Source organism: Pristiophorus japonicus, chromosome 3 (genome assembly GCF_044704955.1).
Source record: "Pristiophorus japonicus isolate sPriJap1 chromosome 3, sPriJap1.hap1, whole genome shotgun sequence".
In the NCBI taxonomy this organism is placed as follows: domain Eukaryota; kingdom Metazoa; phylum Chordata; class Chondrichthyes; family Pristiophoridae; genus Pristiophorus; species Pristiophorus japonicus.
In genome coordinates this window covers 259,503,167-259,529,721 of record NC_091979.1, presented here as the reverse complement: position 1 = coordinate 259,529,721, position 26,555 = coordinate 259,503,167, and the positions used below count along the sequence as shown (strand labels likewise).

The following is a 26,555-nucleotide window of genomic DNA, read 5'->3' as shown; positions in this document are numbered from 1 at the left end:
TAAATTCAGGTCCAAATTAGTAGGAGACCTCCATGACCAGCACCTGGGAATGTGCTTGACCAAGAGTTTTGCACGCAGTTATTTATGGTGGCCAGGTCTTGATAAAGATATAGAGTACATCGTGAGTCAGTGTACGACATGTCAATCGGTAAGCAAGCAACCACCATCAGTACCATTACAGCCATGGAAATGGCCTCCCAGGGTGTGGCAAAGGCTACATACTGATTTTGCTGAGCTAGAAGGACAACAATTGTTCATTGTGATTGATAACCATTTGAAATGGGTCGAGGTGTTTCCAATATGGAAAATAACAACAAGTAAAATATTAGACATTTTGCAAAGTTTATTTTCTTCATTTGGCCTCCCAGAAGAAATTGTTTCGGATAATGGACCACAATTTCAATCAGAAGAATTTGCGCAGTTCACGAGCAAAAATGGTGTGAAACATACCAAGGTTCCACCATACCACCCTGCTTCGAATGGTGCAGCAGAGTGCACTGCACAAATTGGTAAACGTGCCCTCATAAAATAAATGTTAGATCCAAATCCAAAGAAACGACAGTTGCCATTGGATCACAAATTGGCTAATTTTCTAATTACATATCGTAATACTCCTCATGCAACTACTGGTAGAACACCAGCAGAGTTGTTCCTAAAGCGACAGCCATGAACCAGATTCTCATTGTTAAAACTACATTTGTCACAGTCCGTAGAAGAGACACAATTAAGTCAGAAAGAGAATCATGATAGAGGTAGAGTAAAAGAGAGAAGTGTGAAATTAAATCAGAAGGTGAGTGAAGAACCATCACCATAAATGGGTAAAGTGGGGGGGTTACTAGGAAGAGTAATGAAGATATGTGGTTCTCGCACATATTTGTTAAAGATGTTTGATAATGGACAGGTTAGGTTTGTTCACATTGATCATATTTTACCTGCAGACATGGAAGGAGTTGAAGTGGGGAATGATTCAATTATTTCTGACTCATCAAATAGTTTTGATACACCAGTAGCATATCCTCCATCTAATGTACTGGAAACAAATCCAAGAGAAAATCAGAATGTAAATCTGAGTCTGAGTCAGGAAAACAAAGAGTCTGAAGTTATAGTGAGTTCAAATGAAAATCAAGGAAATCCCATGGAGGAAAATGTTCCTCAGGATCAGCCTCGAATGAGTTTAAATTCAGCATCATGTTTGGAAGGTTCAGTCGAGAGCGAAGGTATCCTCTTCGAAACAGAAAACAAGTGGTTAAGTTAAATTTGTAAATATGGCAAAATAAGTCCATATCCTTTGCTATGTATAAACATGCAAGTTATGTTTGACGTTTGTTATAATAACTTCTTCATTAAGGAGGGAGAAGTGTAATCTCTGTAAGCTTGTAATATAGCTCCACACTGTGGATATGGACGTATTGTGTTACTGCAACTAAAGGGAATAAACAGTCAGCTTACAAGAACCAGGAAGTTCCGGAGACTTCTCAAGCTGCATCCATTTTAGAAAGACCTGTGTGTGCTGTGCTCTGTGAATATATCACAAGGACAAAATAGTATGCCATGTCAGAAATCCAATTGTTCTATAAATGCATCCAACACCCTATTCACTCCAGCTATCATTTCACAGCATTGCTCGCGAACCTTTAGCAATCTATGCACTAGAATGCCCTAATATGTCCCTCTCTATCCAAGTAACATATATTACAACCCTAAAGATTCCCTCGAGCATCTTTCCTATTGCAGATATCCAACGATTGGGCCTGTAATTACCTGCCTCCATCTTGTCTCCTTTTTTAAAGATGGGGATTACATTATCCTGCTTCCAATCTACGGGAAACATCCCAGAGTGCAGTGAGCTATTAACAATACAGGCAAGGGACTCACACAGCTTGTGTCCCATCTCCCTGTGGACCTTCAGGTGGATATCATCCAGCCCAGCTGTTCTCTCTATTTTCCGTTCTTAATGCTATCTAAAACAATATGTTAATATTACTAGTTTTATTAACATCACTATTCAATTCAAGTGAGTCTTTCATAATCTCTCCTTGCGCATCCTTCAATGGCCCAATACAGTCTTTGACAGTTCTGAGTCTTCACATTACTGAAAATGCTTTACACGTTACTTCCACAATTGTCTACAATTCTCTTTTCCATTACCCTTTTAGCTGATCTAATCACAGTCTTTGTTTTCTTTAGCTATTCCTTGTACTTGGCTCTGTTTAGTTGAGTATTAGATGCCTTTGCTTTGTAGAAACATGAGTCTATGATATAGTGGCAATAACAGAGACCTAACTCAAAGAAAGGGAGGATTATGAACTTAATATTCCTGGCTACAAGATATAATGGCCCTGAAATTCCGGTCAGAGGCTTCTTTCGGATGAACGCCTCCGTCTGGAGAATTTTTACGAATTTACCTGGTGGTCCGCGAGGAGCGTGGGATTCTGTTAGGGAGGCCTTCTCTTCCCACGCTGAGAAGCACGCTCCCGTCCTCGAGGTTCCCACGCAGAAGGTGCAGTCACGTGTGACTGCTCAACCAATCAGGTACAATATTCCACAGCTTTCTCATTAATAGCAATAAGAACTCCGTATCTACTAGTTCTCATTGTTATTAATGAGAAAAAAAAACACACTAAACACCATAATAAAAAATAAAAAAAATACACCTCACAATTAAAATTAACTGAAATTAAAGTTAATAAATGTCTTAGAAAAAAATATATTTTTCCGATTTTTTTTTAAAGTTTTGTAATTAGGGTTAAAAATAAACTTACCTTCGTGGGCAGGGTTTTTTAACAATAAAATGTGTTTTTTTAAATTTAATTTAATGTTTTTGTATGTTTTACAACTCTTACACCTGTAAAAGTAGGCTATGTGCCTACTTTTATCAGGCGCAAGAGTTTTGAGGACATTTGCTGGGTAAGATATGGGTAAATACAGCAATCTTGCCCATGCAAATGTCCTCGTTTCCGAGATATGGAAGATCTGTCAAGCTCCATTGTGTGCTGAAAACCGGCTTTTGCGATGCCTTCCCGGGGAGGCCGGGATTTCCAGGCCATTGAAAAGGTAGGGAAGGAAAAAAAGAAGGAAGCGGGTAGCAATATTGCTCAAAGAAACTAATAGAGCACTGGAGAGAGATCATGTAGTTGAGGGGTCAAAGACAATACATATGGTTAGAATTAAGGAATAATAGAGGAGCTACTACAATACTGGATGTATACTATAGGCCATCAAATAGTGGGAAGGAGATAGAGGAGCAAATTTGCAGGCAAATTACAGAAATATGCAAGAATGACTGAGTAGTTGGGAGACTTCAATTATCCTACTATAGACTAGGATAGTAATCGTATAAAGGCCAAAGCAGGGGAGGGACTCCCGACATATGTACAAGAGAACTTTTTTGATCAGTGTCTTTCCAGTCCCACAAGGAAGGAAGCAATGTGGGATCAAGTTCTGGGGAATAAAGTGGGGTGAGTGGAACATGTTTCAGTGGGAGAGCATTTGAGGAACATTGATCATAATACCATCAGATTTAGAGTAGTTGTGGAAAAGGACAAGGAGCAATCAAGCGTAAAAATATTTAACTGGAGCAGGGCTAATTTCAGTAAGTTGAAAAAGGATCTGACCCAGGTGGATTGGAATCAAAAATTGGTAGACAAAACAGTAATTGAACTATACAAGGTCTTCAGAGAAGTCATGGTTCAGGTACAGATTGGACGCATTCCCGTGAGGGGGAAAGGAAGGGCATCCAAAGGTAGAGCTCCCTCGATGACAAAAGATATAGGGACCCAAATTGCCTTGTTCTGTACATCCAGGGGGCGCTAACAGTTTTCATCCAGGAGGGGGTCAAGTGTGACCACGGCACCACGCAGCCCTGGTGGGCCAGTGGAGGTCATCAAAGGGCCTACAGAGTTCGCAGCGACCCTCCCCTTTAACGGCATGGAGAAGCCACGTAGCGCTGCCAATCCTGCCCACATAGTGTCCTGGACACCGCCCCAACAGGTCGTGGAGGGGCGATAACCCAAATTTCGTGGCCGTGGAGGGACTTTCGTGCTGGGCATAGGAAGTCTCGCCTCGACTCGGTTATCGCCTCCCAAATGGGGCGTAACCCAAATTCCCCCTTATAGAGATTAAAATAGGAAGGAGACTTATGACAAATGTAAGGTTCATAATACTGTCGAGAACCAAGCTGAATATAGAAAGCACAGAGGAGATCTAAAAAAAACAGATAAAGAGGGGCAAAGAGAGAGTATGGAAATAGACTAGCAGCTAACATAAAAGGGAACCCAAAATTATTTTGTAAACATGTAAATTGTAAAAGGGTAGTCAAAGGAAGGTTAGGGTTGATTAGGGACCAAAAAGAAGATATTCTTGTGGAGGATGAGGGCATGGCTGTGGTACTAAAAAAGTAATTTTCATCTGTCTTCACTAGAGAAGAGGATGCTGCCAATGTAGCAGTAAAGGAGGAGTTAACTGGAGGACACAGATTTTAGGTGATTGGAAAAAGAACCAGAACATGAAGAGACATTTTTTTGCACAGCGAGTTATGATTCAATAGTAACATTCAAAAGAGAATTGAATAAATACTTGATTTTCAGGGCTATGGGGAAACAGCAGGTGAGTGGAACTAATTGGATAGTTCTACCAAAGAGCTGACACAGGCATGAAGAGGACCCTTAACTGCTCCACGAGGACGTTCACTGCTGCATCACTGAATCCGGGAGTTCCTGCAGGAGCCATGTATCACAGAAAGTCGAACCAATTCTTTTTTCAGATTTTATGCATGGCTTGTTTTAAATAGGGATCAAACCTGCCAGAATACCCACCCTCCAAAGCCGCCAATCCATGCTACTATCACACGGCAGCTTATCTATGAGATTTAAATGACCATTAAATGGATTTGGGCCTCTCAGCACTGACATCCTCACTGTCCGCCCAATTTGCACCACACATGAAAATTGACCCCGATATCTTTAAATCAAATACAATTTTGTATTTTCAAAGAAATATGCTTAAAGCAACTTCACCAAAAAAAGTTTAACTGCTCACTTATGACATTTGCTGTTTGCGGAACTTTGATGTGTGCCAATTGACTGTCCTACTACAACAAAAGCAGAATACTGCGGATGGTGGAACCTGAAATAAAAACTGAAAATGCTGGAAATCTCAGCGGGTCAGGCAGCATCTGTGAAAAGAAAAACAGAGTTAACGTTTCAGGTCGATGACCCTTCGTCAGAACTGGCGAATGTTCGAAAAGAACAGATTCTTAAGGAGCACTGAAAGGGGGAGGGGATGAAAGAACAAAAAGGAAGGTCTGTGATAAGGTGGAAGGCAGGAGAAATTAGAGAGACTAAAGGGATGATGGGCCGAATTAAAATGGTAATGGCAGGAGTTAGAAAAAGGTTAGTCTAGATAGGGTGTGAATGGCAGAATAATGACCAGCTGCCATTGGTGACAAAGAAAAAACCCAAAGATTGGTGGGGGGGTAGGGGGGCGGGGGTGGCGGCAGAGGGGATGGGGGGGAGGTGGGTGTAGCCAAAAATGGGCAGAGGTTATATGAAATTGTTGCACTTGATGTTGAGTCCAGAAGGCTATAAAGTGCTTAAACGAAAGATGAGGTGCTGCTCCTTGAGCTTGCGTGGAGCTTAATTGGAACAGTGTAGGAGGCCGAGGATGGAGAGGTAAGAGTGCGAGTGGAGTGGAGTGAAGAATTAAAGTGACAGGCGACCGGAAGCTCACGGTCACACTTACAGACTGAATGGACTTGTTCAGCAAAGCGGTCACCCAATCTGCATTTGGTCTCTCCAATGTAGAGGAGACCGCATCGTGAGCAGCGAATACAGTATACTAAATTGAAAGAAGTGCAAGTAAATCGCTGTTTCACCTGGAAAAAGTATTTGGGGCCCTGGATAATGGGAAGGGAGGAGGTAAAAGGGCAGGTGTTGCATCTCCTGCGCTTGCATGGAAAGGTGTCTTGGGGAGGGGCTGCTGGGAGTGACTGCGGAATGGACCACGGTGTCACGGAGGGAGTGGTCCCTTCGGAATGCTGAAGGGAGGGGATTGGTGGAGGTGGCGGAAGTGGTGGAGGATGATCCGTTGAACGTGGAGGCTGGTGGTATGAAAGGTGAGGACAAGGGGAACCCTGTTGTGGTTCTGAGACGGAGGGGAAGATGTGAGAGCAGAGGTGCGGGAAATAGAACGTCCTGTTTACCTTCTTAGTGCCAGTGACTACACATCAAAAGTACTTAATTAGCTGTGAAGTGCTTTATGACATCTTGTGGATTGAAAAGGCACCATATAAATGCGGATGCTGCAAATCTGAAATTGAAATAGAAAATATTCAGCAGGTGAGGTAGCATCATATAAAGGCAAGTCTTTTTTTATACTGCCATTATAATCCCTTATCTTGATTTATTACTTCAACGCAATGAGTCGTGGAATTTATAATTCTGTGGACAGCATCATTCTCTTTCGATTGATTCAGATGCAAGAATAAAAAACTTTGGTGCCACTGTGAGCCAGTCTGAAAGAAATGTATTAAATTGATCTGTCTCTGGTGGGACACATCTGGAGCCTCGTCCTCCTGCCTTCTCGTGTTTAAATACCATCCAAGCGAGGGGGAGAAGTTTTTTAAACATCTCTATTTTGCTCTGCCTGCATTCAGTCACAAGACTAATATTTTTGACCTTGACTTTTATCAGTTTATCTACATTTTTATTGTCAATAATAGGAAAGCATCACCAGTCGGTGGCAGATACCTGCAATGTTAAGAATTTTGATTTGCCACTGTCAGCATGCATTAAAGCCCACGCAAAGTAAAATCCAGTTCTGAATACTTAGAATCATTAAAAACTGCATTAATAGAAGTAAGCTGAGTGCAATCGTATCTAAAGGTTGATTTATAAGATAGTTATTTGAAATATGGATTACTGGATGCCTAATTTGAAACTTGAGCTGCAGAGTTAATGAAAGGCAGATGTAACATGTTAGATTTTGTTTCCATTTTGACTTTCGCACGTTCTGAAATAATTGTAAATGATGGTAAATTAGTTAGGATAAAGATGCTCAGAAATTTGTAGTGAAGACAATTTGAGCAGTCTGTATTGAATGCATTGGCAGCTGTGGTAGTAAAAATAGATTGCTTTTAAATGAGCAGAGAAAGCCTTGAAGTTCTTTGGAAAAGAGCAGACTGAGGGGTAACTTAATAGAGGTCTTTAAAATTATGAAGGGGTTTGATAGGATAGACATATAGTTTCCACTTGTGGGAGAGTTCAAAACTAGGGGTCATCAATATAAGATATTCACTAATAAATCTAATAAGGAATTCAGGAGAAACTTATTTACCCAGAGAAATGTGGAACTTGCTACCACATGGTGTTCTGATGAAAGGTCATTGATCTGAAGTGTTAACTTTGTTTCTCTTGCTACAGATGATGCCTGACCAACTGAGTATTTCCAGCATTTTCTGTTTTTATTTCAGATTTCCAGCATCTGCAGTATTTTGCTTTTGTACCACATGGTGCAGTTGAGGCGAATAGCACAGATGCATTTAAGGGGAAGCTAGATAAGTACATGTGTGAGAAAGGAATAGATGGGTCTGCTGATAGGGTGAGATTAAATTGGGTGGGAGGAGTCTTGTATGGAGAATAGACACTGACATAGACCAGTTGGGCCAAATGGCCTGTTTCTGTGCTGTAATTTCTAAGTAATTCTATAGTCTTGTAGCAAACATTTGACCTGTCCTAATATGCTAAGTCTATTCCACTGACTGAAATATAGATGTTGTACGATAGAATCCAGCACCTCATTTGCATGCTTAACTTTCTAAAGATTTTAAAGGTGAGTCTTATTTGTATTTCTAGTAATCAAACTGTTTGAAAAATTCTATTTAAATGCCCCTTGTTTCTTCCTGTAGAATTTTTTTAAGCTACATATAGTTAGTGGGTGCTACTGCATAATTAGAGAGCCTTAACTCCGAGGAACTACTGAGCCATGTCAGTAAAATGAACTTACGTATGCAGTTAGAGTAACTATGTTAATTTGCTGCTCTCTCTCATTTGGACTTAGTAACTCCTCAGAAAGAAATCCCTCAATAATACCATCATCACTCATTATTTAAACACAAAATATTTCAAAAGGCAGAAAATGAGTCACATTGAAATTCATCACAGTTCTTTGCATTGCTTTGGTTGTTGAAAGGAGTGCTGATGGTGACACTTCATTTTTCAAATACTTGAAACAGATTAAAAACATAAGACTTAAGTGGTAATTCTGAGAATCCGATTGAGTATATTCAGATTTTTTTCCAAAAAAAAATGTATTCTCATTGCAATATATCTCGTTCAACATTGCTGTTTTTTAATATAGTTTTCAGCCTAATTCAAGAAAGATAATATTTAATGAACATTCCTATTAATTGAAAATGTGGAATAGTTGGTGCTATAAACTGCTCTCAAAAATATTTGCAGATTACTGTAGTTCTTAGAACATGTCAGGTTTTATGCTTTAATTATGGTTTGGAGAAAATAGCATTATGTGCTGCATGTTTTATGAACCTATTGAGTATTAAAAAGCATTTGAATTGAACACAATTATTTGCATATTAGTTTGGGGTGAAGAAATAAATTAATCAGAACTACTTTATATAATTACACAAGAGTCCCGTGGGATTGATTAGAGTATTTGATGTGTACAAACAGCATAACACTGACGAAGGGTCATTGACCTGAAAGGTTAACTCTGATTCTCTCTCCACAGACGCTGCCTGACTTGCTGAGCAGTTCCGGCATTTTCTGTTTTTATTTCAGATTTCCAGCATCTGCAGTATTGTGCTTTATGTACAGCATATAATACTGCACTATTTCTTCATGTTCACACATGAAAGCTAGGAGATATTATTTTGCTAATACAGCATTCATCCAACATGAGAGGAAAAAAACTGTACTGAAAATATGTTGTTGCTTTTATCCGTGAGGTCAATTTAAATGTCTAACTTTTTTTCATTATCCATGGCAAATGTTAAGCAGTTTTACACTCGGAAAAGTATTCCTGATACTAATTTTGGTAAAGTATTTTGTTACCCATGTGTCTTCATCTTCAAATAACCAAGTGTTCTAATCTCTGCAGCCTTGAATTCACTTCTGTATATTTAAAAAAAATCTCTTTGGTCTCTGAAAAGTAGATACTAAAATACTTCAAAGCATTCCAAATTAGTTTATAAAATCCAGATCCACATGAAATTCAAAACCCTGAAAGAATGTATACGCTGTAATGAACATTTGAAGCACTGTATTTATACAGAAGGTTTAAACTTGATCTTCATTTAAATTTTATTTGACCAGTGCTTCTGTGAATCATCTTGACATAGTTAATGAAATTCCTTTCGACTCAAGTCTTGAGTAATGAATTGTTCCTCACTTAATTGTATTGCTTTGATAACTACGAACAGTACTGGACTGGAGAACACAATAAGTGGATTTCATAAGATGATTTGTGTGACATTTTGAAAAATGATCTTCTATAGTGACCTGATTTAATGGAAATCAAACAGCATTGCCATACTGAATACACTATATCCAAGTTGGAGTGGATGGGCTTTTCACTGTGGTATTATGCAGAGAGGCGACCAGCATGTAGTAAAGCCTAATGGAGCTCCAAGTAAATCATTTCTCATTTTTGTACCTGCAGGTCTTGCCATAGCCAGTGCACTTATAGATATTTCTCAACAGAAGCCAAGTGAATGCAAAGAGAAGACTTCAGCAGTTCGGAACAGAAAGCAACTCCCTCCCACACATCAAGGAACTTGTGTATAAAAAATATAAAAACTGCACTTGTTTATTCTTTAATCTTTATTTCCTTTTGATATGGCTTTAGTTTAAAGCCACTTTACGGCCTCAGTTTTTGTAGAGGCAACAGCATAAGAATATTAAAAAATGTGCCCTGTCATCTCTGCATATGAAGTCAGTGATGGGTCCTATACCAGTGGATGGAGGTTACACTTGTCTTCCATGCTGTCAATTTGATTTATTGCATTTTCACATCATTAACCATATTTGTGAATATGACTATGGAAATAAAATTAAAAATGCTAAATGACCACAGAAATTTTATTTCCATTTCAGGCACATGCTGATGGCAATTGATTGAATAACTATCAATTTTTAAGATTGTCAAAATATTAATGCAAATGTGTTAAGAGGAATGAATGTTTTTAATGTATGTGGTACTGCAACTTTGGTAAATGTGAAGGGGGGGAGGGGGGGAAGAAAGAAAGGCGTAAATGTTGATGCATTTTTGTTAACCATCCCTGAAGTCTCCAGTTATTTTTATTCTGCAGAGGTCATATAGAATAATACTGCTGGTGCGATTTGATTCATGGTTACTTGCATGTTACAGTGGTGCTGGAGCAATAATTAGAAATTCATTATGAGCTAATAATTTGAAGAAAATATACAAAGGTTGCAATTTATGATATTCCTGGATTCTGTGTTTACATTTCAGTCTTAGTAGGGAATGCATAAACATATTTCACTGCTGCGCTGTTCTGTTGAATCAGAGTACAGAAGAACGTTTGTAAAAATGTTATTTATTGCAGACATCTAAGGGAAAACTGCACATAACTACATTTTTTTAACAATTTCTATTAAACAAATCCTTTTTGGTGTAAGTTAACTGGGACAACTGTCTATTGCAGAAGAAAGGAAAATACATCTAAGCATGGAAAGCAGATTGTGCAGTTACTGTCAGTGTTCATTATGTAAGTAACTTTGATAAACACTTGATTGGCATGATCGCTAAGTAATGGCGAAGGACACAGGGTAGAAGAATAAAGTGAATTTGTGTGGGATTTTTTTCAGTTTCTGGGTGGGTTTAGGTGGCTCAGTTTGTCACATTAAACTTCAGCCCGACAATGAATTCTGCAGAGGTACTCCTTTTTTTTAAATTAGGACATTCTCTAATTTAAAAAAAAAAGTACATCTGGTTGACATGGGACACTTGGTTCTGTAAAGTATCTGATTCCAAGTTTCATATTTGTAGGAAATCTTCTAGTGGAATTATAGTAGACAATGACCTTGGACTTTTCCCCACTATGTAAACAGAAGCTGTTCTTTTTCTGTAACATTTGTGTTGAATTGCACTGATCAATGGGATTTTAGTTCTAATCTGTATTGGAAACACTTTTAAGTAATTGTATATTAAGGATTAATGGAAGCCCCATTTTTTCATGTCTCATATTTTGGACAGGGGTTCTGTGATTACCTTATTTTTTTACTCATTTGTTCCGTTTGTGTCTTGCCACGTAATTCATAAAACTGTAAAGTTGCCGCATCTGTAAATACACATCTGACAGGGTCAGTCAGGTGATTGCACAAAGAAGTATTTTACACTGAAATGTTTAGATTTGTATCATTAAAGAACAGCTCACATAAATTCTGTGTTTACCTGGGCCTATGTAAAACAATTTTGAAGCTTCAACATAATAAAAAAAAAACTCCAAATAATTTTCCTTCCATTTCTTTCCTCCTATACTGGACACATTCTTTACCTTGTGATGTTACATGGTTTTTCTGATATTGCATTAGCAACGGCGCCCCAGGGGTGTTAAAAGAAATAAAGCAGAATGTGTGCATGAAATGACAAAGTTGAAATTGCTGGAGAATGTGAATCAATGTTTTAAGATTTGATTTAATTCTGTGTCTTGAGCGATGTTACTGAACTCATCTTCGCTCTACTAATGGGAAAATGTACTACAGAAAATTGCACGTTCCACCATATTGCAATGAAAATGGATTCCGACTAATATACACCGGCTAGTTTGTTTCCAAGATGTAGTCTGAGGAGAGGAAGAAGTCAACAGAAACACAGCGTGACAATGGCCATAATTGGAAATCCGTTGCACAGATTAAAGCTTTTAACCTGGTGGGGAGGGGGAGGGGAGGGGGGTTTAATTTTCTTAAAGGGTAATATTGAAGTTTTGGATCACAAGATGAGGATCAGTGTTAGATCTCTTAATTTTCAATGAGATGCGAACTCCGGTGAAAGATTTAAAGTAACTTTATTCTGGCAGCTACAACAAACTTTTGGCTTTATGCCAGGTCCATTGTCCTTCTGAAATACATGGCAAAAAATTGGCTGAACTTATCCTGGATCAATTTACAATCGTGACCACGCCCCCTTTGACCTTATTGGCTCAATTGATATGTTGTTAGCCCATAATTAGCTCGCTGCCAAAAGTGCTGAAATGTCAAGTTGATTGATGCTTAAGGCATCGTGCTATCTCTCACGTAGGCAGGGGTCTGTGTTTTCTCATCTTTGCAGCCTGTTTGAATTCTCTATCAATCCCCCCTTTGATTCTTTCACAAACTGAATCATAAAACATCAGGTATCACTGGTTAAACATTCTACAAAATAATTTCCTACATGTTAATAGAGTTTCCTTCTAAAATTTGTTGATGTGTTTCGCCACATGTCCGGTCTAGTAGCTTTCACACAAATTTACATCAACCCGAATTTCATCATGGCCACAATGGAAGTCTGGTTTTAGTAGGTTAATTAACCTCATTCCAATTTAATCCAAATCAATATCTTAATTCAACCAGTAAACAATCTTCCCTTAAGCACAACATACCCCTGTGCCACGTACAGACGGTCTGCTGGGACCTGCAAGGTGTCTCACCTGCGGGACAACAGCTACAGCCGCCTGGTTGCAACAACATTTAATCATCATAAACAAACAATATAAAAGCAAAATAATTACAATGAATAGAATTAAACCTTCCACCGATGAAGTCCCTGTTGAACCTAGCCATTCAGTGGCTCCGCTCCACAAAGTGAATGATGGGGGTTGCTTAGGTTTTTCTACCTCCTTTTGGATATGCTCCGCTAAGTGGGTAATTTCTTTGGAGCTATCTGGGATATATGTGCAACACTCAGTTCCGAGTAGGGCGCAAGTACCTCCCTTTTCAGCCAGGATGTAGTCCAGGGCCAGTCTATTCTGTAGGGCTACTGTGCGGATTGCTACCATTTCTGCATTGATTTTGACTAGGGTCTCTGAGGTATCATTGGCTACCCGTTCCACAACGGATGCCATGTTAATGGATTCCCTTGCCAGTTTGGCGATCCCTTACCCGGAGATCAGAATGGCAAAGAACCTCTCTGTTTCTGTGAAAGCTCTCTTAGGACAGTGTAGATGTTCCGACAGTGACTTTATGTGATACATATATGGCACAATGTAGGCTAAAATAGCAGGATCCCGTCCAATTCTGGGGCAGTCAAGGGTAGGCCTTGTGGCCACACACCCAATAGGTGCCATTATAGGCAATGAATGTTAGCTGTTTCTTTGTCAGCAACACTTTGGGGGCCTGTCCAGGCTTTTCCATCTGTATTATTCAGGATCCCCGTTACGTTAAGAACTCCCACATCTGCCCAGTTTGGATGGTTCCGTGGCTTGATTATATGATAATTCCTGGAGCAGTTACTATACCCAATATTTTGGCCTCCTTTGATGTTTCTAATCAGACAGACCGATTTCCCCGGTCTTCCTACCCCCGTTGTATTAGTGATAACAAAAAATGGGGGCCGTTTGGAATTATTGTAGCACGGTTGGTACCCCCCTTCAAAGGTAGTCAGATTGTAACCTGCTGACGTCCATTTACGTGCCCAGTTTTCTGTATCCTGAAACACATTGCCTGTTTTATTTTGATTAATTATCCACTCAGCCATTTCCGAGATATTCAAGGGAATTGGCCTCAAGGGAATCCCTCCCTTTGAGTGAATGGGAATATGCGCGCACACCCAACAACTAGAAATGTTACTTTGTTTGGCATAAATGTATGACATATATAAAACAGTATTTACATGTAATTCCCTGGGTACTCTATTTATTTCCCTTTCATGCAGAGGGTCGGCTAGTAAGAAGTAGGCAAATGCCTAGAATACCTGCAGTCAGTAGTACAGTAAATTTATACATTTTGGCAAAAAGTAATTGTCCTTATCAGATTTCAGCTTCAGTTACGGGTGCTCGTTTAACGTGTGAAGCGTGGATCCAGGCTTTCTTTCCTTGGACTTTAACAGCTGCCTGGGTGGTCAATAACACTTGGTAAGGTCCCTCCCACTTGGCACCCAGAGGTTCTTTATGCAACTTTTTCCCGGGATGATGTCGTGTTCTCCTTCGGGTGGATTACTCCAAGCTGCCGATACCTGTTGGGAAATGCAACTAATAGCATTGGTTAGGTTCTGACAGTATGATAACAGAGTGTCACTCATTAAGTGAACATCAGCTTTCCGTAAATCAATAGTTCCTGGCAGCAACATGGTCTTCCTGTTATAATTTCAAATGGGCTTAGACCTGTAGTTCTGTTCGGGGTTGCCCTAATGTTACATCGCACTATTGGTAGTGCCTGGGGCCATGGTGTTCCTTCTTGCTGATATTTGGCAAGCCGTTGTTTCAGAGTTTGATTCATTCGCTCTACTTGTCCTGATGATTGTGGGTGATAAGGACAATGTAAATCCCACATAATGTTCAGTAACCTACAGACTTCTTGGCAGACAGCACCTGTGAAGTGTGTTCCCTGATCTGAGTCAATGCTACTCGGGACTCCCCATCGGGAAATGTAATCCTTACACAAGACCTTTGCAGTGTGATTGGCTGTGGCTCTTTTAGTTGGGACAGCTTCTACCCATCTAGAGAATCTTTCGACCATGACAAGAATGTTAGTGTATCCTTGGCATGGAGGGAGAGATATATAATCAACCTGCAGATGCTGGAATGGTCCAACAGGAGCAGGGGGCCTCAGTTGGGGCATTACCGTGATGAGTCCAGAATTATTTTTCTGGCAGACCTCACAACTGTCTACTACCAGCTGGGCACGTTTTTTAAATCCCCGACCCTACCAGCTTTTCTGGAACCGTGCCGTCATCTGTTGTGAGGCCAAGTGTCCCCACGAGTGGATCTGTTGGGCTAAAAAAGGCATAAGCGTTTGTGGCGCGACTGGCTTGTCGGTAACTCTTTGTCTCCAGACACCATCTTCGCATAGCTTAATTCCTGCCTCAATCCATGTCCATTTTTCCTCTCCAGGAGCACTCGCATTGTTTGAAGGTCTCGTGTCAGAATCCTGAATGCTTTCAATCTGCACATCTGTGTTGGCTCTTCTGGGGGAGCGCCCTGTGAGGCGGCATCTTTAGCTGCCTGGTCGGCTAGGGCATTTCCCTGTGCTTTGGTGGTATTTTCCTTGGTATAGGCCTTACACTTCAGGATGGACACTTCCTGAGGTAATTGTATGGCTTCTAGTAAGTCTCGGACTTCTTTTCCATTTCAGATAAGTGTACAAGCAGCAGTGAGGAATCCTCTTTTCCGCCAAAACAGACCAAAGTCGTGAGCGACTCCAAAAGCATAACGCAAATCTATGTAGACATTAGCAGTCTGTCCTTCTGCTATTCAACATGCTTCTGACAGGGCCCGTAACTCGGCCTGTTGTGCTGACGTTCCTGAGGGTAAACATCCTTTTGCCACGACCTCATATAAGGTTGTAACTGCCCATCCTGCTTTTCTGGTACCATTGTCAACAAAGGAGGAACCATCTGTAAACAGGATGAGGTCTGGGTTGTGTAGAGGCTCCTCTGCTGCTAAGGCTGCTTCTTCTGTTTCTTTTAAAATCTCCACGCAGTCATGCTCTTCACATTCTCCCCGCTCTTGCTCCCTCGATTCTGACATTGGGTGCATAGTTGCGGGATTAACTGGGCTGGCCCGGACGATATGGAGATTAGGAGCTTCCAAAACTGCTGTCCAGCGGGTCCATCTAGCTGCCGTCACCTGAGACATTCTATTCATAGACAACAAAGCATGTACGGTGTGGAGACACTTGACAATCAGCTTTTGGTCGAGAACTAGACCCGCAGTGATAATTATCGCTCAACATGTAGCTTCCATGGCCCTTAGGCAACTTTCCCATCCGAGGGCTACCGCATCCAGTTTTGCCGAATAATAGCCAATAGGGCTTTGTCGACCCCCATGTTCTTGTGTCAGTATAGCTGTCATGTATCCTTCTTTCTCATGGACAAACAGGGTAAATGGCTTACCACTGTCGGGGATTCCCAGAGCCGGTGCCGAACACAAAGCCTTTTTCAAACTCAGGAAGGCCTCTTGCTGATCCTTAGTGAAGGTGATGGCTTCTTTAGAGGCACGTTTCCCCTTTAAGATATCAATTCAATGGCTGAGCAAGCTGTGTGAAGGAGTCAATCCTGTCGTGTATCTCACACTACTGAATATAACTATCTTACCATGCTATACATGATTGTAACTAGATATGACCTGTAACCACAAGCATACTTTACCACCAGGGGTGCACTTGCAGGAGACACTGCATACCTGTTCCACACAGGTATATAAAGGCAGGTCTCAGGCAAGTATGGCACTTGAGAGCTGTGAAATAAAGGTGTAGGTCCAGAGTGACCTTGGCTTCAGCATATGCCTCGTGTAAGTCTGTACTGCAGGGTCAGGACTTTACAGTGGGTACGAGTTATGGGATCACAGAATCCACAGAATGGCTACCAATGGCACAGATGAGAAATACAATGCTGGAGACAATTGGGAGGGCTTTATAGAAAGGCTCCAGCAAAGCTTTGTAATCAAAGACTGGTTGGGCGACAATAAGGCAGACAAGAGAAGAGCCCATCTCTTGACCAGCTGTGGCTGGAAAACATACGCCTTAATGAAGGACCTGCTGGCACCCGAGAAACCAGCAAGCAAGTCGTTTGAGGAGTTGAGCACACTGGTGAGAGACCACCTGAAGCCAGCGAGCGGCCTACACATGGCCAGACACAGGTTCTACAACTACAGATGCTGTGTGGGCCAGAGCATACCCGACTTTGTGACGGAACTTCGGAGGCTGGCTAGTTTATATGAGTTCTCCGATGAACAAAGGAAAGAAGTACTGAGAGACTTTTTTATTGAAGGAATGGGGCTACGCAGGCATATTCCGAAAGCTTATAGAGACCAAGAACTTGACCCTAGAGGCAGCAGCACTGGTCGCACAGACATTCTTGGCAGGAGAAGAAGAAACGAGGTTGATCTATACTGCGGGTACGACAACTAACGAAACATCGGAATAAGGGGTTCACAGCATGAAAATAGCCGCTACCCCCACACACAGACAAAGGCAGGAGAGCAGGCCTTCAACAGCAGGCAGTGGTGCCAGAAGCCATCAAGGGACACATGAACGGCCGTTCACACCTCATCAACCCATAATGCAAGCAATCAACTAAAGATTGAGAGAAGCTCAAGAGAGATCAGCCAGACGCAGCTCATCCTTCGGAAACAATGGAAGCAGTCTGTGCTGGAGATGTGGGGGAAGGCATTCAACAAGGGGGTGTCGATTTCAGCATGCTGTTTGCAGAAACTGCAACTATACAGGGCATCTGGCTCGCATGTGCAGAAAAACAGCAGCTCGGCTGGTATACAAATCGGAAGGGTCGGAAAGCGGACCAGAAGACGGTGGGGACAATGCCCGGGATGCCGAGGTACAGTGGGTCAACACGATCAATGTCCACTGTTCTTACAACAAGACGCCTCCAATAATGATGAGGATCCTACTCAACGGGATACCCGTCAACATGGAACTGGACACGGGAGCTAGTCAATCTCTCATGAGCGTCCAACAATTTGAACAGCTGTGGCTGCACAAAAGCAACAGACCAAAACTCACAAGGATCGACAACAAACTAAGGACCTATACCAAAGAAATCGTCCAGTCCTTGGCAGCACCATGCTCTCAGTCACACACAAAGGGACGGTGAACCGACTTCCCCTGTGGATTGACCCGGAGATCTCCCAGCACTGTTGGGGAGAAGCTGGCTGGCAAAACGAAATTGGAAATGGGATGATGTTCATTCCATGTCATCAGAGGAACGGACCTCCTGCTCAACAGTCCTAAGTCGTTTTGAACATCTCTTTCAGCCAGGTGTGAGCACCTTCAAAGGGGCTAAAGTTAAAATCTACATCACACAGGATACCAGACCGGTCCATCACAAGGCTAGAGCTGTGCCTTATGTGATGAGGGATAAGATTGAACACGAACTGGACCGGCTTCTGCGGGAAGGCATTATCTCACCCGTGGAATTTAGCGACTGGGCAAGTCCCATTGTCCCTGTCATGAAGCCTGATGGATCCGTACGAATCTGTGGGGATTACAAGTCGACCATAAACAGAGTCTCCCTACAGGACCAGTACCACTGCCCAGAGCGGAGGACCTATTTGCCACGTTGGCTGGAGGAAATCTTTTCTCAAAACTAGATCTCACATCTGCATATATGACGCAAGAACTGACAGATTCTAAGCTAGTCACCATCATCAATACACATCGAGGCCTTTTCATATACAATCGATGCCCATTCGGCATCAGGTTGGCAGCTGCTGTATTCCAGCGCAACATGGAGAGTCTGCTCAAGTCCATCCCGGGGACGGTTGTGTTTCAAGATGACATACTCATCACGGGCAGGGACACCGACTCCCATCTCCGCAATTTGGAGGAAGTACTAAAGCGGTTGGATCGGGTAGGCCTAAGAGTTAAGAAATCCAAGTGTCTGTTTCTCGCGCCCGAGGTTGAATTTTTGGGCAGAAGGATTGCCGCTGATGGAATCTGCCCAACAGAATCCAAAACCGAAGCAATTCGTCTGGCACCCAGGCCCCGGAATGTCTCGGAACTGCACGCCTTTCTCTGGCTACTCAATTACTTTGGGAACTTTATGCAGAACTTGAGCACGCTGCTGGAGCCTCTCCACGTGCTACTCAGAAAGGTGTGCAATTGGTTTTGGGGGGACGCCCAAGAACGCGCCTTCAATAAGGCACGCAACCTTCTATGTTCCAACAGAGTTTTAGCCTTTTTTGACCCAGGTAAAAAGCTAGTTCTTACATGTGATGCATCAGCGTACGGGGTCGGGTGCGTTTTACAGCATGCCAATGATGTGGGTAAATTACAACCCATTGCTTTCGCGGGTGGAGCGCGGATACGATATGGTGGAGAAGCAGGTGCTCGCGTGCGTGTACGGTGTCAAAAAGATGCACCAATACCTTTTCGGGGCCAAGTTCACGTTAGAAACCGACCACAAACCCCTCACGTCCCTCCTATCCGAGTGCAAGGCAATAAACGCCAACGCATCGGCGCGCATTCAGCGGTGGGCACTCATGCTGGCGTCTTACGACTACACAATAAGGCACAGACAACTGTGCCGACGCGCTTAGCAGACTACCCCTGGCGACCACGGAAGGGTCCGACGAACAGGATTGAGAGATGGTCATGGCAATCAATGCCTTTGAATCCACAGGTTCACCCATGACAGCTCGCCAAATCAGAGCCTGGACGACCAGCGACCCCACGTTATCCTTAGTCAAAAGATGTGTTTTAACTGGTGACTGGGCAGACGCTCACGATGCCTGCCCCGAGGAGATCAAACCTTTCCATAGGCACATGCATGAACTATCACTACAGGCAGACTGCCTGATGTGGGGCAGCCGAGTAGTTATGCCCTTGCGAGGCAGAGAGGCGTTTGTCCGGGAGCTCCACCGCGAACACCCGGGGATCATCCTTATGAAGGCCATAGCCAGATCCCACGTCTGGTGGCCTGGCATTGATGCGGACTTGGAACTCTGCGTCCAGCGGTGCACCATTTGTGCCCAACTCAGTAATGCCCCCAGGGAGGCTCCCCTAAGCCCCTGGCCCTGGCCCACCAAACTGTGGTCGTGGGTGCATGTAGACTATGCGGGCCCATTCATGGGCAAAATGTTCCTCGTAGTCGTCGATGCATTTTCAAAGTGGATCGAGTGCACCATTTTAAACTCGAGCATCACCTCCACCACTTTGGAGAGCATTAGAACCATGTTTGCAACGCACAGAATTCCTGACATATTGGTCAGTGATAATGGTCCGTGCTTTACCAGCGCAGAATTTCAAGATTTTATAGTTGACCACGGCATAAATCACGTTAAGACGGCACCATTCAAGCCGGCCTCCAATGGCCAGGTGGAGCGAGCAGTGCAAATCGTTAAACAAGGCATGCTAAAAACCCAAGGTCCCACGCTGCAGAGCTGCCTGTCGCGACTGCTGCTGGCATACAGATCTCGTCTGCATTCGCTGACTGTGGTTCCCCCCGCGCAACTATTGATGAAACGGACCTTAAAGACTAGGCTCTTGTTAATTTTCCCAGACATGCATGAAATTGTTGAGGCAAAGCGCCGGAAGCCAACTGAGTACCATGATCGAAATTCGAGGGGGAGGTGGAATGGGATAGGGGACAAAGTGTTTGTGCTAAACTATGGCAGGGGTCCCAAATGGCTTGCAGGGACAGTAACAAGCAAGGAAGGAAACAGGCTACTGGTTGTACAAATGGACAATTGCCAAACCTGCTGGAGGCATGTAGACCAAGTAAAAAGTAGATTCACCAACAATACTGCAGAACCAGAGGCAGACTACAATGTGGAACTCACACCACATCTGGTGGACAGACAGAGGGAACAACCTGAGGAAAGGGCAGTCTCAACAGACAGCCCAGGCGAGATACCAGAAATCATACTGAACGAAACAGACAGCCCAGGCGAGATACCAGAAATCATACTGAACGAAACAGACAGCCCAGGCGAGATACCAGCAACCACACCCAAAGAAAAACAGGCACCAAGGCAAACAACTGAACCACAACTAAGATGTCCACGTGAGAGCGTAGACCACCTGAGAGACTGAATCTATAAAGACAATAAGACCTTGGGGGAGGGTGATGTCATGTATCTCACACTACTGTATATAACTGTATCTTACTATGCTATACATGACTGTAACTAGATATGACCTGTAACCACAAGCATACTTTACCACCAGGGGTGCACTTGCAGGAGACACTGCATACCTGTTCCACACAGGTACATAAAGACAAGTCTCAGGCAAGTGTGGCACTTGAGAGCTGTGAAATAAAGGTACAGGTCCAGAGTGACCTTGACTTCAGCATATGCCTCATGTAAGTCTGTACTGCAGGGTCAGGACTTTACAAATCCAATTTCTGTTAAAGTTACACAATCCCAAAAAAGACCTTCGTTCCTGAATAGTGGTGGGTTTTTTAGCAGCCCGTATGGCTGCAGTTCTATCCTGGGTAAGTTCTCTCTTTCCTTGTGAAATCTTTTGTCCCAGGTATACAACCTCTTCTTGGGATATTTGTGCTTTGTCGATGCTGGCTTTATGTCCTTTCAGGCAAAGGTGGTCCAGCAAAGCTCATTAGTCTTATTCATGCTGTTCTTCTGTGTTTGAAGCTGGCAGGATATCGTCTACATATTGGATGACTGTGGATGACAGGGGAGGTAATTCTCACAAATGGCTTTGTAAAGCCATGTGGAATACCGTAGGGCTGTTGTGGAAACCCTGCGGTAACCGGGTCCAAGTATACTGTTGTCCTTGGACAGTGGAAGCAAACCACTGTCGAACCTCCGGTGCCAGAGGCACCGACCAAAATCCTTTGGCCATATCTATAACCGAGAAATATTTATGTTCCGGTTTGAGGGTATTAAAAATGGTGGAGGGATCTGCGACCAAAGAAGCTTTTTGATCAATACACTGGTTAGCTTTCCTATAATCAACGGTCAAACGCCAAGTTTCATTAGATTTCTGTACCAGTCACACGGGGCTATTGGAGGAGCTATGCGTTTTAATAAGCACCCCTTGTTTCTCCAATTGATGAATAACTGGTAAGATTCCCGCGATGGCAGTTGGACTGATGGGATACTGTTTAGTGCATGGAGGCTTGGTCCCGGTAAATGACGCAGGCTCCATCTGGAGTCGGCCACAATCGTTCTTATCTTTAGCCCATATCGGGTGTTCCTTCAATTCTTCTTTCTTCAAAGTTCTAATTGACCATGTCACCTGACCATCCTCGAAATGCAACGATGAATTACTTGGATTAGGACGTCCAATCCCAAAAGAGGTTGATCTACTGGGCCTATCCAGACCGGTGTGGTTAGTTAATGTGGACCCAGCCCTATAAGTACCGGTGTTGTCCTTTTAATTTCCATTTTATGGCCACCAACTCCATAGGCTGTACGTGCCCTACCATCCAATGGCAAAAAGTCTCCATATTGTAGGGGTAAGCATGTTAATTCTGCCCGTGTCTAAAAGACAGTCCACATCCTTCTCACCCACCCTCACAGTTATATATAGCCCATCTCCCCTCTGTTGTATTAGTGCGAGGAGAGGAGCCAGGGCGGGCTCTAATCATTTTTTGCTATCCCAAGTAATTCTTTCTGTTGTTGTATTGTCAGTCGCTTAAATGCTTCTGAGATCGTTGTCTTGTGACAAGCCTGGTTTGTTGGCTGAATTGTATCCCTGGCTGCGTCCTCTTCCCCGGCCATGACCTTGCTGTTTTGCCCTGCACGTCTTGGCCCAGTGACCTTCTTTCCCACAATAATTACATTTTCCGGGTAATTTTCCTAATAACTGTTTATCGGAATCCTGGGATTTCCATCCCATGGCCTACACAGCTCAGACTTTAGCCCCCATATTCCGATCGAATTGGTTACATCGATCCACCAATGCTGCAAAGGTAGTTCCTCTACCTTCCCAGTCCGGTAACACTACCTTAAGCATTTTGGACAGTTCTGGCTTTAGACCTGCCACGAAAGCTGCTTTCAGGGGTCCAAACTCTTGTTCATCCATTTCCTCATCCGTATTATTCATACCCGAATGTTCTAGCCACGTACATCTAAACCGCTCGTCATACTCCTCTGTTCCTTTCTGTTGACGGGCTACAATTTTTCCCCAGTCCGTCTTAGCTGGACTGAAGGCTTGCAGCCAGTGTTTAATCACATCCCACCCTGCGTCTAATTCTTGCTCATCCTGCCCCCAAAGCTCCTTTTACCTTGTCATACAATTTCCTTCCTTGTGTTTTTGGCACTATTATGGTCAAAATTTGCACTCTGTCCCAGGGATGAAGTTGATATAGATTTCTTAAGCGGTCCAATTGGTCTCACTTTTTCACTCCCCCTTTCTTTGGATTGGGCAACTCCTTGGACCATTTATCAATTTTCTCTGGGTCTGCCAGATCATGAACAAAATATTTTTCATACAGCCTTTTCTTCATTTTTTTGGTTCCGCCCTCATCCACAGTCTCTTCTGATTTGACTACAACTTGTTTTTTTTTTAACGGGGCAAAACGCACCCCTAATTCTTCATCCTCTGACACTGTATCGTCGGAGGACTCAGAATCCGTATCTATTCCTTGGTCGTGTCTGCGGGTTTGCGCTTTTAATTTATCCAAACATGGGTACCCTGGAAATTGACCGATACATTTTCCTTTTCCTATTACTGTCTCTTGACCTAATGATTTTTTCGATTCTTTAATTTCACCTTTAAGATCTTTAACTTCCACTTCCAACTTTTCAAGTTCAAATTTTTTCTGTCTCATTTGTTCACAAACCGCTTGCAATTGGTCCTTTGTACTGGTCAGGTCCCTATCATGGTGGGAACGCGTTATAATTTCATTCCGCTGTCGGATCTGTTCCATAACGGCTAGGGACCATCTGGTTCATTCTTTATTTTTCATATGGGTCGTTTTTCCCCAGATCCTTTTGATCTCATCCAAGGACCATTGTCCTTTGGAGGTTCCATACTTTTGTTCAATCTTGATACAGGTTTTAGATAAGTTGAATTGTTGCTCTATGTATTCTTTCAACTGTTGGAGGATTTCGTCTATCGAAACCTCAGATGGTGCCCGCCCACCTTTAACATTTGTAGGCAATTCTTTGCTCTTATCTTCTGCTGCCATAATACTAATTTCTTTTCTGGGGTCTCGAGTCGCAGGCTTTCCAGCTGATCAGTGGGTCGGTGATGAATTAACTAACACACCGCCGAAGTTTAGATGTCTATGGGACCTCGAGCCGATTAAAAATCAGAGGGTTCGCAAACCGGAGGCTTTCGGAATCGCGTAGAAGGGGAGGTGAATTTAGACAATTGACTGAGGAATTTTATAAAGAGGAGTCCTTCCCTCAGTATGTTGGTCCGATGTCCAAAATTCAGTTTCTTCCCTCAGTGATCCTGTTCGTGACGCCAAAATTGTTAGATCTCTTAATTTTCAATGAGATGCAAACTCCGGTGATAGATTTAAAGTAACTTTATTCTGGCAGCTACAACAAACTGCTGGCTTTATGCCAGGTCCTTTGTCCTTCTGAAATACATGGCAAAAAATGGTTGTACTTATCCTGGATCAATTTACAATCTTGACCTCGGCCCCTTTGACCTTATTGGTTCAATTATTATGTTGTTAACCCATAATTAGCTCGCTGCCAAAAGTGCTGAAATGTCAAGTTGATTGATGCTTAAGGCATCGTGCTATCTCTCACGTAGGCAGGGATCTGTGTTTTCTCAACTTTGCAGCCTGTTTGAATTCTCTATCAGTCAGGCATCACTGATTAGCAGTCTTAACGAGTAAGGGTTAGCTGAATCCTGCACTCCAAAAACCATTAAAGCGGAAAGTGGGAGCAGGGGTACGGTAGCATATTGATTATGTTACTGAACTACTAATCCAGATGCCTGGACGAATAATCCGGAGACGTGAGTTCAAATCCCACCACGGCAGCTGAGGAATTTAAATTCAGTTCATTAAATAAATCTGGAATTAAAATGTTAGTACAGTGACCATGAAACTACCAGATTGTCGTAAAAACTCAAGCAGTTCACTAATGTCCTTATGGAGTCACATATAGGCCAGACCGGGTAAGGAAACCTGCCGTCCTTACCCGGTCTGCCTATATGTGACTCCAGACCCACAACAATATGGTTGACTCTTAATTTCCCTCTGAAGTGTCTTGCAAGCCACTCAGTTGTACCAAACCACTATGCCAAAGTCAGCACTGTGGGAGTTCCTTCACCACACGGACTGCAGTGGTTCAAGAAGGTGGCTCACCACTACCTTCTCGAGGGCAATTAGGGATGGGCAATAAATGCTGACCTTGCCAGCGATGCCCACATCCCATGAACAAATTTTTTTTAAATCATCATCTGGATCCAACATTCACATTTGCATCAGATAAGCACTTTTTCTAACCATTCACTTGTAGTCTCTTTGGGCTGGATTTTCGGTTGCCTAACGCTTCAGGTTATCGACTGGGAGCGCAACGTTTAGCACCCCGACCGAAAATTCATTAGATGCTCACCAGGGGCACAAACCAGCGCCTGGCTGCTGCCGATCACTCCAATCATGATGTATTCCTGGTGCAACCCCCACGCTTGTGCCCCGGTCGGAAAATTAGCTGCAGCCACCTCATTTAATGGCTGCCAAGAACAACATCTGGAAAAACAGACAGTACAGGCTTGCAGAGTCGTTAATTGGTGGCTACTTAAAGGGATGAGGAAGCGCTTCCATTGAAGGTCACAGTCCGTGCAATGTTTACACACAGCACGGTGGTGAGCCTCCCAGTTTGCAGCGGCAGACAGAAATAAGAGTTCAGCTTGAGAAAAAGTGATTTTGAAAACTTTAATGGGTGCATTACTATGTCGTGCCTTTAAGACTTGGCTTTTCCCGGGATCTAAATTGGAGTTCAACACATGCATATTGACTTGGTTAAATTTAGCGCCGGCATTTTTGTTAGTATGCCCCCCAGATCTGGTGTGCAACGGCTGATTTAGCTCCTCTGTCAGTTCTTCGACCGATTCTGACAAATTTCTGGGCAGAGGGCGCAAACTTTTTCAAGGCGCTAAAATTACCGCTCCACCTGGGTTACCGCCCCAAATGAGGTGCAATTGAATTTCTCCCCAGTTATGTTTAAAAACAGTTTGTAATGCATTTTAACTAATTCACCAAATGTATAGTTCCAAAATGTTTAGTTTTATGCAAGGAATAATCAGATTTACATAGTAATTTTATTTAATTCTCGCTTGTGCGTACACTTCCTGTTGGTAAAGGTTTTTATGTCGGCATCAACAATTGAAAGTGCCTCTGTAAATATTTATAACGGGGATCTCCAATGTGTACATTTACGTGTCCTACTGTAGTTGCAGGCCTCCCATCTCTGGTGGTGCTTTGGCACCTCCCCATTCCTATCTCTCAGTTCCCCCGTTGTTTAGCATTCTCAGCCTCCGGTTCTGTTCCTTGTTTTGCACCGGGTGTTTTACCAGCTTTCCAGCCCTGATGCTTTGACTTGCTGTTCCTATTGCGGCATTTATCTCTGGCTGCACCATGATGGTCCAGCAGAGCCTAGGTAGGGCTAGTTGCTTCCTACTTGACCCATCATCGTTCCAACATGTCATGTGCTGCCCCAGGACTAATCTGTCATTTTCACCGGTAAACCAGTCCTTTGGAAGATCATTGCCGCTAACCCAGGAATGGCAGCAGCCATTTTCAGGGTGCTCCCTCCCCATTTTGGCTGAATGTGGTGACCTGAAAACTCACTCCTGAATGTCTTACACTCGTGCTTTTTCTTTACATGCAGTTTCCCCTTCCCATGATTTTTCTTAATAAATTCTCCCTCATGTTTTTTTGTTTTTAAGTTCCCACCCCCCACAATGATTTTTTTAAGCACCCCCCTCCCCCCCACTCTC

At 43.0% G+C, this 26,555-nt stretch overlaps 1 protein-coding gene across 2 annotated transcripts in view; it reads left to right on the top strand.

Moving 5' to 3' along the window:
* Positions 1-10,229, top strand: part of atrnl1b (attractin-like 1b) — a 1,062,984-nt gene extending 1,052,755 nt beyond the window's left edge. For both annotated transcript variants that reach the window (XM_070876576.1, XM_070876575.1), the window contains exon 29: positions 9,676-10,229. In XM_070876576.1, the coding sequence (XP_070732677.1) occupies positions 9,676-9,800 (125 nt within the window). In that variant the 3' untranslated portion in view covers positions 9,801-10,229. The remainder of the gene's footprint in view (positions 1-9,675) is intronic.
* Positions 10,230-26,555: the final 16,326 nt, after the last annotated feature.